Here is a 15,531-nt window from a genome sequence, read left to right as displayed (position 1 = left end):
TCTTCTCTTCAGAAGCGAGAGCTTCAGTTTTGGCCAGGTATATTTTCAAAATGTTACTGCTGCTGGTGCAGTGATTTCTTTATATTAAGTTATTATTATTTAACCATGCTGGATGGCTCAGCCAGAGACATGAGCTACTTCCTTCTTGTTAGGAGGTGATGATTAGTGTCATGTAAGGAATGAAATTATGCTGTCACCATGGAAAGTCTACAGGACTTTAAGTTAAAGTAGTATTCTTTGTGATAAGGAAAATCCATGTTGGGGTTGCCTTCAGACTGCTGAAGGCAACCAAGAGGAATGCATATCTTATAGGGGTTCAGAAGGAGTAATGTCTTGGAAGACCCCAACTGATCATCCCTTAGTGAAGACATGATGATGAGCAGAAGCATAAGAGGCAGCTTCCAATCACTCTCAACAGTCAAAAGTAGCACTTACAATGTGTGTTGTGTAGGTGTGCGTGCACAGGGGATGATGTTCTGCTGCAGCTATACAATCTTGGAAACAGACACAACTGCTCTAACAAGTCATCAACAAATGCTGCATCACTATTCTTGTGTTCTGTGGCACCACTCCCAAATTAAATGTTGCAGAGTATCAGTCAGGACTGCCATCTCTAGTAATTGCATTATTTTCAGCTGGGACAGAAAGGAGATTTATCCATCTTGGATTCTACTATCTACTGAAAAATAAATCATTACCACCTCAGGCAAAAAAAACATGCTCTCATTTCCCCAAGTAATCTGAAGAACACACAGAGTAACAATAGCAACCACAATTGGTAAACAAAAGACAAGATATGGGTAAAAGGTCCCATACCCTAAACACATTGTTTTCATATGGGGAATCCCAGAACTGAGAAACCATCCTGCAGGAAGGATGGATGGGATAAGGAATGAATGAATGAATGAATGAATGAATGAATGAATGAATGAATGAATGAGTCAGGATTTGTATATTTGTCTATCCTGGAAATGGCACAGATCTTTCAAATCCAGTAAAAAATTGGAACTGGAGGAAGGGGCTTGTGCATTTGGTGATTGGACCAGAAATGATCGAATACAAATGAGTGGCTGAGACAGAACAGTTAGGGAGCCAGGCCTAATCTTACTGTCAATGATAGAATTTATTATATGGGGAATGTTTGATGAAATAAATTGTCCTCTCCAACATCATTGGATAATATTATAATGAAGGAAGCAGAAGAGTTGTCAATGTTATAGCACTGCAGTAAAGAAATCTCAAGGGAGAGGTGGAAAATAAAAACAACACTTCTCTCAAATAACTCCTTGTTGAATTACCTGTTACTGTTAATTACTGCTACTGTTATGGTGGTGGGGGATACTAAGACATAGTAGGAGCTCTCATCAATTGTTCTCCCGTCTCAAGATTATTCTAAAGAGCAGATCCTATAATTCTCAGAAATCTAGATCAACCAAGTACCCCTAAAGCAGGGATGTCAAACTGCCGGCCCACAGGCCGGATGCATCATCTGGAAGCCGTGCCCATCCCATTGCTGGCAATGGTAAAACCGTCCCGATACGTTGCGTGACGTCACGTGATGGTGTGAGTTTGACATGTCTTCCCTAAGGACGTTTCAGTTGGGAATTTGTTATCAATAACACAATTAACCTAAGTAATTAACACAATTAACATAATCCTATGAATTTCAGCAATCAAAATTTAGAGGGGAGGGAAAAAACTTTTCCTTGTTGCCAATTTTACAGAAGTGGGTGTCGGCTGCTAATCAATGTACATTGCCAAGACATCTATGTGTCTTGGCTACACCAGACACATGACCATCACACAGCATGGCCTGTCAGTCATGTGACAACTGATCATATAAGACGTACAAAAGCAGAAGAGAACTGAAACAAGACACTTCAACTGAAGTTCCACTGATGATGTTACCTAGCTTGGAGAGAAAATGTTTGGAAACGAAACAAGCTCGGAGAACAAACCACCACCAACTTCTATGTGTAATTCCTGGTCTATCTGTTGCATGCCTCAATTTAGACAAACAACAAAAAAAAAAAAACTAGGACAACTGTACAGGAATGTTATTCACTGATCAAGAGAGGACAGATTACTTTTCTCTGGCAACATTAAGATCCATAAAAATATAAATTTACAGTGGGGAAAAACTTAGCGAAAGATGTTTAATGAAATGCATAGGATATGATATTATAAAGACAAAAGAAAAAACAAAGTTTTTTGTTTAAAATTTTGTTTAAAATAAAGTTTTAATTTTTATTACTGTTTTCAGAGTCTGCATCAAACCTTCCAGGTAATTTCACAATTACTAAATTATGCTGGTCGCAGGGGAATATATAGCCATTGAGTTTCCTGTTCTGTTAACCTCTTATGTCAAGAGGACAAAAGTTTCACTTCCAGGTCAAAGGGCATAGCATGGTATCAATAATTAGAGCAATGAATCAGAACTACAGTTTAAATGAATCATGGCCACCAAATGCTTCCAATTAGCAGAGATTCTAACCTTTCAATTACATTTAAGCTTGCATTCATTGAGAAATCCCTTACCACTCTTACCTGCTTCTTTCATCTTATTAAATGAAACTATATTAATTAAAATTGATCTTGGCTATAGGTTGGAGCCAGGAAATAGAACACTGATCTGCAGATTCACTTATCTTGCTTCCAGTTAACTTGTGATGGTGACAAATTATCTAGGGGGTAGTCAATTTAAGGGTCCCTGACTGTGTATACAGAACCTGGATTAATATCATTTACATCATTGTCAGATTAGGCTGAGGTCAGTAACTTTTTTCAGGGGATTGAAATCTGAAATCTGATTGAAATCTCACAAGATCACCAAATTTTGTAAAATGTTGGGCATCTATTTTTGTTAAGTTTAAGTTTAGAGTTTCCTAGATGTTTTGTGGTATTGCTGCAGGTGTGCCAGCCTCTGGGTTGTGCTGAAGGCAAGTTCTGGGGTGGGGGAGAAGGAGGGCAAGAACAGGTGATCCTGTTCCCCCCTTGAAGCAAATTTCTTATAAAAAGAGCTTTAAAATTTCCACTTTAAAAAAACCATAAGCTTTTCTTGCCCCCAATTATATGTCTCTTATTACTCTGATTTGTGGAAAGAAGATATATAAAACCAAAGCTAGGATTAAGTGTTATTTGTTTCCCCACTTCTGCATCTACTTAAAAACAGGAGCTAAAATGTCTCTAGCCAGAAAAGATAAACCTCCTGTTTCTGTCTTTCTTGGAGCAAAGAATAAATAACATAATGATTTTTTAAGACATTCAGCTAAATGGGTTAATTTCATTATTTCTCTAGTATTAAATTTCTGTTATTACAAGAATGCATGCAGCATGGAGAAAACTTGCCTATCTACTAAAGAGTCAGTTAGTCTAGTGTAGGGTAGGCAACCTTGGGTCTTTTATGACTGGTGGACTTCAACTCCCAGAATTCCTGAGCCAGCATGCTGCCTCAGGAATTCTGGGAGTTGAAGTCCACCAGTCATAAAAGACCCAAGGTTATCCATCCCTGCTCTAGTGCTTAAGGCACCAGGCTAGAAACCAGGCAACTGAGTTCTGGGCCTATCTTGGGCCAGTTCTTTTCTCTCAGTCCTGGGAAGGAGTTTGTTTGTTTGTTTATTTGTTTGTTTAACTTACATAATGGAAAACCATTTCCAAAAAACACTGCCAAGAAAGCTGATGGACCTGTCAAAACTGATTTGGAGTCAAAAGTGATCTGAAGGCACACAAAAAAAGAAAGCCTTATTGTAAGACACTGTGCAATCATTCCATTTTTTTTTCTCCTCAACAGATTTTCTATAGAAATGAAAACTGGAAAAAGCAGTATGGAGGGAAAACCAGGAATGGGTTTTACAAATAAAGGAAATGTTAAGTCAGTTTCAAAACAGTGTGCCATAAAGCACTGAATGCTGTGTTTAACAAATGTTGATTTTTCAGGGTGTATTTATAGTCGTATATGTCACGAATGGGCCTCTCATGGCCCTCTTTTAATCCCATTTATATATACATTTTTAATCCCATTTATATCCCGCCCTTCTCCGAAGACTCAGGGCGGCTTACAATCTAAAGCACAAATCAATGTGCTTAGCAATAGCCTTCATTCTATGTACTGTATATGCCTGCTTATTAGGGCTTTCGCCCCCCCCCCAAGCGGCATTATTATAAAGTCAGCTTATTTCCCCCAACAATCTGGGTCCTCATTTTACCTACCTCGGAAGGATGGAAGGCTGAGTCAACCTTGAGCCTGGTGGGACTCGAACCTGCACTAATTGCAGGCAGCTGGTGTTACTTAAGGAGGCATTAGCCCACTGCTCCACCAAGGCTCTTCATACAGAAAAAGTATGAAAACATCATTTCCTAATGCTGTAACCATGGTTCAGCAACATCTTTTAATCCCATCATTCCACATCTTTTAATCCCATCATTCCTTATTTCTGATATAGTCTCATAATTTTGCTTATCTTACCTGTGTATATATGCTAAAGATATGGCTTTGAACTTCATCTATAGAGTCAAACCCATAAGCCATTGTTCCAAGATGGACACGTTTGAAAACCATCTCATTCTGTGTTAGAGTCCCTAGAAGAGGAACAAAATTACATATTATGGCACAGAAAGAGCAAATTAAACACCAAGAAACATTTCTAACACCAGAGCTGCCTTAACCTGAAGATCATACATTGCCAAGAAAAGCATCCCCAGAGATGTAAAATTATTGTTACAGAATTGTAAACTTTAAAATTAAAAAAATCAGAAAATTATTCAATACACTGAAGAAAGTATTAGCCATTTTTAAAGTATCAAATATAACTAGAATTAAATTTGCCTTTTCTGCTTCATCCAGCCACTACTTTTTAAAACACAGTGCTCAACATACCATTCAAAAATGAAAGGTGGGCTTCGGGCCAGAAAGTATTACCAAGTTGTTATGTATCTCTTATTTATTTTGTACATTCAGAAAAATGCACTAAGATCTTTCACAACACAACAAAATAATTGCAGCAGATCCTGATTTTGTGTCCTGCAAAAAACTATGTATGAAAATACCTGTCTTGTCAGTAAGCAAATAGGATATTCTGCCTAGTTGCTCTGGGATTGTGCTAGATCGAACTACTGTGCCAGGAATTTTAGAATCCCTCCGGATCATCCAGCTGTAGACAATTTTTCCCATGTCAAGATTCACCCGTAAACTACACAAAAGGAAGAGAGGGTGAGGAAGAAGCAACAATAGGTTGGTAATAGGAATTTGAATGGATGAACCTTTATTATCAAAGTATACCATGTATACATTGAGATTGGCTGAGCCTCCCTTCGTGCCCCCCCCACAACTCACAGTGACAACAAACCCACCATCTTGTTACACCATGTGAGCTAATTGCACAGCACACCGGCTTTGCAAGTCAATCGTGCATAAAATTATTTCCCGTTCAAGAGCCTGACAGCCCATGGATAGAAGCTGTTCTTCAGCCTGTTGGTACGGCTGGCTGTACTCCTGTATCTCCTACCCAATGGTAGGAGAGTAAAGAGGTACTGACCAGGGTATGAGTTATCCCTGAGAATTTTCCTCACTCTTCCAAGGCAGCAAGCCTTGGCGATGTCATCCAGTGGTGTCAGGGGACAGCCCACAATGTCTTGTGCTGTGCTCACCACCCTCTGTAATACTTTCCTACAAGTGGCTGTCAGACCAGCATACCAAACCACAATACAGTACAAGAGGACGCTCTCTATAGTAGACCAGTAAAAGAGGGTCATTAGCCATTGTTCTACCCTGTTCTTCCGCAAGACCCTGAGGAAGTGGAGTCTCTGTTGGGCCTTTCTGGCCACCTGGGTTGTATTGACTTTCCAGGTAATTTACTCAATTTACTCAAAAACATGCCTTAAAAATTGGTAGGAAGAATATTTGAAGAGGTTTGGTCCCCCACAATTTATCCCAATTCGGCTCCATCTAGATATGTGGGATTGCAACTATCAATGGACAACACCAGAATGAAAATTAGATAAGGATCTGAACCAGATGCTGCTTTCCTACATGGGATTTATAGAAACACATTCTCTTGTTTCTAAAGCTACAGACAGGTGAGCAGTCTTCCCCCAGATGACATTTGTAACCCAGTACTTAGGATCATACGAAATAAAAATGGCTTCAATGTAAAATGTGGCCTGAAACAGTCATTTGAACTCTGGCCATTATTAGCAAACTATGTAATGTAATAGGGAGTATGATGTAGTCCAATTCAAGTCATTGTTAAGCTACATGATATATGGGAAATTCATGAACTAGATCTCTTGCTGTTTTTGAACACAATGCCAAGTGGGTTTTATGTTTGTTGAATAAGCCATAGCAATCTGGCTCACCATTGTACTAAGCTCAAAGTAAACCAAGTTATCATTGGCATCCACTGTAGGGAACAAGGGAAGGCGGGTGACATCTAGTGATATCACTATGCAAACTCTTCTGCATGCTGTGACACAAGTATAAAAGGACAGAGTTTGCATCGTGACATTTTTTGTAATGGATGACTATGCATATTATGGCTTAGTATGAAGAATGGATTCAGCCTTTTTAAAAAAAATAAAATAAAACTACAACAGTTCAGCATAGGGAGGAAATTTAGAGTGTCCCACACAGAAAGTTGTCATGTGTTTTCTATGTTTAGTATTTATACTTCCTATATTTAAAATGCTCCTTATCAATATGACCTACATCAAGCCAAAATTCTAAGTGAATTTCTTAAAAATAAGGAATACAGCTCCCAACTGCCGCTGGAAAAACAAAGTACTCCAAATGCTAATGAACTACTATATCATTCAACCAAGACAGTCAGCACAGGCAATGATAAGACTGGTGGGAGTGTTAGCTGAGTAACATCCTAAGGGTCCCAGGTTCCTCAGTCCTGCTGTAAATATTCACAGCTCTATAGGCCTTTTTCAGGCTGCAAACTATATATAGATGAATTATACACATAAATAAGTCAATTCTTGCAATGCTGCTCCCGCCACTCTGTAAACACAGGAAGGTCATTATTCACTTGTTACACACAGATTTGGAACTGTGATACATTTAAAACACAAGATCTGGCTTGTTCCTAATGAGGAACGAAAGACTGATACTTCCTACCCTAAAGAGGTTGCATAATCCTAAGACTCAATAACCCCATTCATGTAGAATTCACCATGGCCTGAAACTGTAAAACCTATCAACATTTACATCATGCAAGAACTTCTATCATGCTTGCTTTAGCCTTTGAGGAAGCACTTTTCACTAAGAGTAGTTATGTAAAAGGCAACTAGGCTTATGTTAAGGATATGGAGTAACTCATTTGACTAAGGCTCACATGAAGAAGAACATAAAAAATATGGCACTATTTTAAAGGAGTATAACAAATACATTTATACCTGATTGGAATGATATTTGAGAACAGAAGAAGAAATCTGAGGATCTGAAGGTACCAGCGGCCAGCAAAGTGTTGCAGGGAGACCATGACAAGGGAGACCACCACCAAGGCCGTAAAGAGTATCTTGGTTAGACAGTTAACTTCCAAGTCAAAAAGACCAATCTTAAAAAAAGAAAATGATTATTTGTATTAACAATTATTACAATTAGAGCAGGTATCAAACCAAAATATGATCACACACTACTCCAGATTTTTTTTTTTTAAAAGACATGGCATATCTTTCCTTAGTCTTGTGTCTTCCACGTGGTTCAGATTTTTAAAACAGGACAGTTGGGATCATCAGCAGTTGACTTCCAAAAAAAAATAGAAGGAGATGTTGCATTGGCCAGGAATTGAACCTCTAAAGTTCCTTCAAATCTTACATGCTACAATTCTACTCAGATGGCATCATATAAGGCAAGATTATTAATATTCTTCCAGGTAGAGGGAACAGAAGGTCAGGTAAATTTATAAGTTAGTATTATTGTTCTTGTTCATGGCTCCCTTTTTATTTTTGTGGTGCACTGTTATTTCTACATATCAATGTTTTTACCTCTGCATATCAGTATTCTGTACATTTATATTTGTAACACTATGCTGTACTCAGATTTTTTTTTACTTCAATAAGCTGTCCTGTGACTGTGATAAATATACACTAAGGTAACCCCTTCTCACTGACACTGTTTTCTGTGTGCAGAAAATACAGTTGATATTGATATGGACAACTAAGAAGCTGGTTTCTGTAATTCTCCTGTGGGAACCAATTGACATGAAGTCACTGTCTGAGAACTCATATATTACATATTTCATCTAACATGTTTTATATGCACACCTGAGTGACACATGTGAAATGTGTGACAGATATGATCAGGCATCTAAAATGGACTATACAACTTTCCATTTTTACCCGGAAACCTAGCTTTATAGACCAACCAAAAGGGATGAGATTAGGTTGTAAGCAGCTCAGAGTCACCTGTGTGCGATTTGGGCGCCATATATATATTTGTTTAATGAATAAATAATTAATAAATGAGGAAATTATTTCTTTTACCTTACTGCGTGGGTTTGAGGTATTCATGACACTGCGTAGTTCCTGGCCTGTATAGAGAACAACTCCCACAACTGTTCCTGAAGATTAAAGCAGAAACACCATTCATATACTCTATTCCTATAAATTATTACATGATTATTGTTCTCACATATATAGTACACTAGAACAGCCTTTTTCAAATGGTGCTGATGGTCACTTATCAGGGATGATTCACTGCAATCGTGTACGCTGATCAAGTAGTTGAACCAGATCATATAAAAATGTCAGTGGGGTGGCCTGTGTATCATGAACATTTAAGCTGTGTTTTTCCTTCTCTAAGCTATCTGATTCACAAAATACAATAATGTTGACTAATGTTTTTGGCAAGAATACAACAATGCCAAAGAATAAACATTATTCTAGACTGTGATATGTGTGCTTTGGTTTTCAGACTAATATCTTTCAATCTCAATCCTTCCGGTTACGCTGGACTACAGTGCCAATCTCTCCAAGCCTATGTTGATTATGATGTCTGGGGCTGATGGAAAATGCAATTTAAAATATCTTAAGTATGCCAGATTGGTGAAAGATGGTTTGGGCAAAGTTCAGCACAACAGAAAAGTGCCACCAGGGAACCTAGGATGATCATTTGCACTGTTAATCGATTTATTCATGAGTTTAATTAATTTATAAACAGGTCTTAACCAATACAATTTACATACATATGCCCAATAATGTTAGAATACTGATGGAGCTCAAAAAAAACACACACAAAAAACCCACATACATTCTGTTGTTAAAATCCTCAATCTTTTTTTTTTGGGGGGGGTGTTAAACAATGAGACTCGTGGACTTCAACTCCCAGAATTCCAGAGCCAGCATGGCTCAGCTTGGAAACCTCTTCCTTTCCCCTTAGCATGGCTGGCTCAGGAATTCTGGGACCACGAGTCATAAAAGAGCCAAGGTTGCTTACCCCTGGACTAGGACATGAAAACTGTTAGTGTCAAGAGAAAAAGTACACATTTTAATTTAAAATACAACTAAGAACAGGTATCATGATTAATCCCAATAATATAAATTATGGTTACCTTCTTTGAGATTAAACATTCAGTGGCATCTTATACTACATAAACCTTTTGGGAGAATTTAAGAATTTTTACTCCAGTAAATTATGTTTTTTAAAACTCCATGCATACACTATAATAATCAAACCCAAAAAACATACATATATAGAAGTTAGCATCCCTCAATCTGTTGTCTTCAGATCTGTCAAAAAGGCAGCTTTCAGAAATCACAGCCAAATTGTTAGGCTGGCTGAGAATTTTGGTAGCTGCAAGGACAACACATCAGAGGGTGGCAAATTTCAGGGGAGCTTCAGCAAAGAATGCAGGCAACACATGGCACAAAAGTTGTCTGATTAACTCACAGAACAATCTAATCAAAGAAACGATTCTGGCACTACCCAATTCATTCTTTTGGTCTCCTCTCTTTTGAGGGTTCTGCCTTTGACATGCCTCTGATTCAGCTAAGTACCTTGAACTTCCCTCCCTGAAGCTGCACATCCATGCCTTAAATGTTCAACATGATGGAAAGCTTATATAGAAAGAGGTGGGTATATTTAGCCATCTCAGGGGAGTGACAGTTGAATTGCTTCTTGAAATACGCTTCAGAGAAAAGCCTTTGATTTCTTCTAACTACAGCCTGATACATCTGCTCTTTTATCAGATGTTCTCCTTTGGAGTCACAAATGGGGAACCCCATTTATTTGCAGATCTTTTATCCCAGCTTCCCTTTAAAAATCTCCCTGTCACCCTTTCTGTAACAGATTTAAAATGTCAATATAGGGAGCAATTAAGTGCTATTCTAGCAGTGGATGCTTTCTCCAAAGGTTATTTATTGGAATTCCAAAGGTCTTCTCATCTATAAATGTCCAAAGGGGTAATTAGATGTCAACTCAAACTCCTGGTGGTGTTAGCACAAGTGGAAAACTTCATTCCAACCCCTAATTTCCATTGACAAGAGATGATTATTTTCAATTACAAAGAGATTTTTTTTTAAAAAAAATTGCTAACATACTCCCTGAGAAATTCACACATTAGGCCTTACCTGAAGCAATTACTGTGCTAGCCCAGAGGGTATTTTCAATACTCAAGCTCTCATTCACAGGAGGGTCACTGTCCTCCTGAAAGAGTCAAGGAAAAAATAAAAAATAATTAAGAGCTTTGTGCATTTTTTTTAAAAAAGGTTCACACGCCATTTCTAGAATCTCATAAATGATCAGAGACATTTAAATTTCTCAGCACTTCAGTCTTCAGATGCCGAAAGACCTCAGCATTCTTTCTCCATCACCACAGGTGTGAAGCCAATGTTAGAGTGAGATATATGTCAAGACATTGAGTGATGCAGGCTGCAAGAAGCAACTGTTGAACTGCAGCTCCCAATAACACGACACCCTGACATATTCTGGTAATGTACGCTCAATAGCCTGCAGATTACATCATAGGTTATCATTCAGATCTTAAAGGTTCAGGAATTGTTGTGTGGTTGTCCGTAGCTGTTTCTGAGCAACTCGTTTTAAATAAATCAAGCAAGAAAGGAAAACAGTGATATTACCTTGAACCTGAAGATAGCTTCTTCCAGTTATAAAAGATAAGTTTGCACTAGGTAAACCAACATTCTTAACTCCACGGTTGAGTTCACACATTATATTAAGAACCCTTTTGTCTATGGAGATTCTCAATCATCCAAGTCATGGTTGTTTCAAAGGTGCTTTTCAAAAGGCAACTGGACTTTCTTTTCTTTCTTTTTTTCCCTTGAAAAGGTTTTGCTTCTCAAACTGAAGCTTCTTCAGTTCTGGCTGAAAGAACTGATTCATTCAGAATGAAGAAGCTTCTTGGATGAGAAGGAAAGGTCTTCAAGGGAAAAAAAACCACAAGAAAGTCCAGTTGCCTTTTGAAAAGCACCTTTGGGATAAGAATCCTTTTATGATTCAGGGCAAACAATTCATTGAAATCTGTCCCCTTCCGTCCAGCCTTTCTCTTCCCTCAACCATCCAAAATTACATATTATTTTTGTCAATTGAAATTAATAAACAGAAGTGTTTAGGAAAACTCAGACTACTAAAATAACTGTCAGGATGGTACATAATCCTACCGCCTTGAATCAAAACTAGTGATCGACCTGGGCACTTTAAATATCAAAGCATTTTTTGAATTGAACAAACTCTTATATGTCTCCCTTTTAAATATCCTTCTGTAAACCATGGTTTATTTTAAGTAGTAGAATAAGTTACAATGGCTGGGTTCCCAGATAATATTAAAGTAACACATCAAGCTTTTGAGTTGCCAAGAGGTTCCCTAAATGGTCTAATGCCGTGATGGTGAACCTATGGCACAGGTGCCACAGGTGGCACTCAGAGCCCTCTCTGTGGGCACGCGTGCCATCACCCCAGTCCTAGGCCTTCAGCTGGGTTTTATAAAACCTTTTTGCTTTAGGCCTCCGCCGCTGTGTATATAAAAAAAGGTTCAATCAATCAATCAATTTCAACTTCTCATGGGGAAAAAAATTTCTCGCAAAATTGGAATTGATTGAACTTTTCAGTCCCACCCAGTCTGCCTTTACCACTGCAGCCATGTGCACCCGATGGGCCACACCCATCCAATTGGCCACACCCACTCAAAGGGCCACGCCCACCCAGGACCCGATGATACATAAGTGGGTTTTGGGTTGCAGTTTGGGCACTTGGTCTCTAAAAGGTTTGCCATCACTGGTCTAATGCTACCGATGTATTGACCACTATGGCTTGTTAATAAGCATAGTTAAGACAAGCAATGGTTTGGCACCTAAACCACTTCTCTTCTTTATATTTATTAGAAAATTGGACATTATATTTGATGATGTACTGTTTAAAAAATTCAGTGCCAATTCTATTATTACCTCTTCCAAGATTGTAGTACAAGACCAAACTATACTTTAGGCTATGTGTCTCCAATCATTTCTGGTAAGATTAATTACAAATATCTATGGAATGATATAATTTTTATCTTAAAAGCTGTGTACTCCCCAAGTATAAAAATTGCATTCTCCAAAACAACTTGGAGCTTTATGAAATACTTCATTAGATGCCAACCTGACTGTTTTTCCTTAAGCTCCAAGCTATAATGCTTGGGACAGACCTGGGAGATTATGTGGTAAATCTTCTCTTTGTCAAAAAACAAAATCCCTCCTTATGAAAAGATAATTCATCCAACACATATCCCAAATGAAGCTCATTATAGGAAGCATTACCTTGGTCTAAAACCTACATGGAACATATAGAACATCTACATGGAACATATAGAACATCTTTAAGCCTCTCCTGACATTTCTAAGAGACAATTTTACTTTTTTCTTTTGTTAAGCAACAAAGTCAGTGCTTACTCTTGTGAATGTCCCAACAAAGTTATGGATGTCAATGTTTGGCTCCTCTGCATACACATATGACCTGATCTGAAGAAGGTCCTACAAAGGAAGAGGAGAGCTTGAAGACAGAAAAGGGGCAAAATTCATCATAATGACATTTAAAAGAAAGACACACACAAAAAGCTTCCCTATAGAAACAAGAGACCAAAATATGCCCAAGTAAACCATCAAGATTTCATTCAGCACATAGCCTACAAATTGGTGTGAAAAACAAATATATCAGTGGGAGATTTGTTTTAATGGCATGTTAGGTTGTATAATTAAAATGAGGTTTCTGTGTACGTACAGAAGCAGTAGGTAACCTCTGAGTACAGCTGACAGGCAGACGCAGTTTCCAATCTGTTTCACCATCCAGCTGATCCGTTCGGAGAAAGCAGGACCCTATAGAAATATTCATCTGAGTTAATGAGATTTTTCCCCCATACACACACACACACACACACACACACACACACACAGAGGAAATATAAATATCATCATTTAAAGCAAATTCTTTATGGAAAGGTTTAGCCTACATGGTACAGTAGGGGAAGAATTGTAACTCAGTTATCATGTGTTTTACCTATAATTAATTACAGGATTGATCTGAGAGACTTCCCTTAAAAAAATAGCAAACAGCACACAGAAAAAGTTAGAATAGCCAATAGAGCAGATCTGCTTTCCTCAATGTGGTCCCTTCCTTGCATGTTGGACTGCATGTAAGGTGGTGGTGAAGATCTCATCACTTTCATGTCAGAAAGGACAACATCCATGCAGTAGTCTCTAAGTACTGATACTTTGCACAAATCAGAAGTACCTCTGTAGATAAGCTGCATATGTACTTTTATACATCATCCTTTTTTGGGGGGGGCAGTAACATTAAGCCAAATAATAACCCTATAACTTTAGTGTTGAGAGCAGCTCCATTTGTGCTTCCAAACCATCTTTTGATGTGGGTCACAGTCTCTGTATGACCTACAAACAATCTGACGGTGACCACCATGACTATAATATGATTGCACTTGAGTCAACAGTGCTACTGGCAGCTGTTCCCTTGATAAATATTATCATACCCAGGCAGGATCCCACTGTCTTCACTTTACGAAGTAGTTTTCAAATTGTGCTTTTCTTCCCCCACAGTTCAATTTAGGTAGAAGTAAATAAATATAATGAAGAAGCCTCAGAATTGCTGATTGCATAAACATAAAGCCTTGGTAGTCTAGAGTTTGCCAGCTGCCTGAACAAATGGCTAGACATCTCAGAAGAGAAGTTAATCTGAAGCTCAGCGAAGACCAAGCTACCGACAGCATGCCACATCAATCTCTCTTTCCTTCACACTGCTTGACCTTACACAATGGGACGTCCTGCAAGACAAACAAGCTCTGTTTTTTTAAAAATATATATATATCACCAATTATAAAATAAAAAGGAAGCCTGAGCTATTGAAAATGAGCGTTTGAGTTGATCAGACTCACCAAGTCTAAAATGGTATCTGCTTAGGTTACATGTTCAAAATGATTATTATGTCCCCTATAACTGGCAAAAGGTTAATGGTTATTTTCACAATGGGTTCCAGATGTTTACCGTTTTTTTCTGATGTCCTCAAGAAAATCATGTCAGCAGGGACCCGTTGGTTCTTCATTGGGAAAATAAAGGCAGTCAGTGAATATTTGGTTCATAATTTTGACTGGAAATAAAACATACAACTAAGAAGATGCATTTTTTCATTCATTCAATTTCCATAGCTGCCCATCTCAATCAATGACTCGGGTGGAAGAATTATTAAGTGAAGGAGCTCATTGAGATAGGCTAATTATTGTGTATTATATAGAGATTATATGATTCCATCCAAACTAAATTCACAGAGCTGTTACACAAGCAACTATAAACTTCAAAGCCCAGTGTCAGTCTCTTCTGGGTCACCCATAATAGAGGCAATTTAGAAAAATGAAATTTAAATGGCATAGGGACTTCTGCCGGAGCATTAGGTTGGACTAGATGACCTCCAAGGTCCCTTCCAACTCTGTTATTCTGTTATTTATTAAGTGATATGGAAATAAGCAGAAGTGCCAAAGCGCCTGAAGGCAGGACAAGAAGCAACGGATGGAAACTAATCAAGGAGGGAAGCAACCTAGAACTAAAGAGAAACTTCCTGACAGAGCAATTAATCAGTGGAACAACCTGCCTCCAGAAGCTGTCAATGCTCCAACACTGGAAGTGTTTAAGAAGAGACTGGACAGCCATTTTTCTGAAATGGTATAGGGTTTCCTGCCTGAGCAGGGGGTTGGACTAGATGACCTCCAAGGTCCCTTCCAACTTCAACTACTACTACTACTACTACTACTACTTTCTTCTTCTTCTTCTTCTTCTTCTTCTTCTTCTTCTTCTTCTTCTTCTTCTTCTTCTTCTTCTTCTTCTTCTTCTTCCTTCTCCTCCTCCTTCTCCTCCTCCTCATTATTATTATATATTTTGCCATTACAGTATATCCATTTATTCTCTTACATCAAAATGGTTATTACATTAGATATTTTTATGCAGTCACCATTCAATGAAAGTAAAAGTATAAAATTTAAATAATTAAATCCTGAATGATTGCCAAAGACCAAAAAAGAGCAAGCTCTTAAGACC

At 38.1% G+C, this 15,531-nt stretch overlaps 1 protein-coding gene across 5 annotated transcripts in view; it reads right to left on the bottom strand.

Annotated features, from left to right (window-relative positions):
* ATP9A (ATPase phospholipid transporting 9A (putative)) overlaps positions 1–15,531 on the bottom strand; it is a 93,596-nt gene that overhangs the window by 41,313 nt on the left and 36,752 nt on the right. For all 5 annotated transcript variants that reach the window (XR_014026138.1, XR_014026139.1, XR_014026140.1 and 2 more), the window contains exons 6-13: positions 14,488–14,539; positions 13,211–13,305; positions 12,883–12,963; positions 10,570–10,645; positions 8,485–8,561; positions 7,396–7,556; positions 5,047–5,189; positions 4,466–4,578 (exon numbers count right to left, since the gene is read on the bottom strand). Coding sequence is in view for 2 of the 5 variants with exons in the window: in XM_081325352.1 (XP_081181478.1) it covers positions 4,466–4,578; positions 5,047–5,189; positions 7,396–7,556; positions 8,485–8,561; positions 10,570–10,645; positions 12,883–12,963; positions 13,211–13,305; positions 14,488–14,539 (798 nt within the window). In the remaining 3 variants the exon portion in view is untranslated. The remainder of the gene's footprint in view (positions 1–4,465; positions 4,579–5,046; positions 5,190–7,395; positions 7,557–8,484; positions 8,562–10,569; positions 10,646–12,882; positions 12,964–13,210; positions 13,306–14,487; positions 14,540–15,531) is intronic.

This window comes from Vipera berus, assembly GCF_964194415.1.
Source record: "Vipera berus genome assembly, chromosome: 3".
Classification (NCBI taxonomy): domain Eukaryota; kingdom Metazoa; phylum Chordata; class Lepidosauria; order Squamata; family Viperidae; genus Vipera; species Vipera berus.
This window is presented reverse-complemented; position numbering and strand designations above follow the sequence as displayed.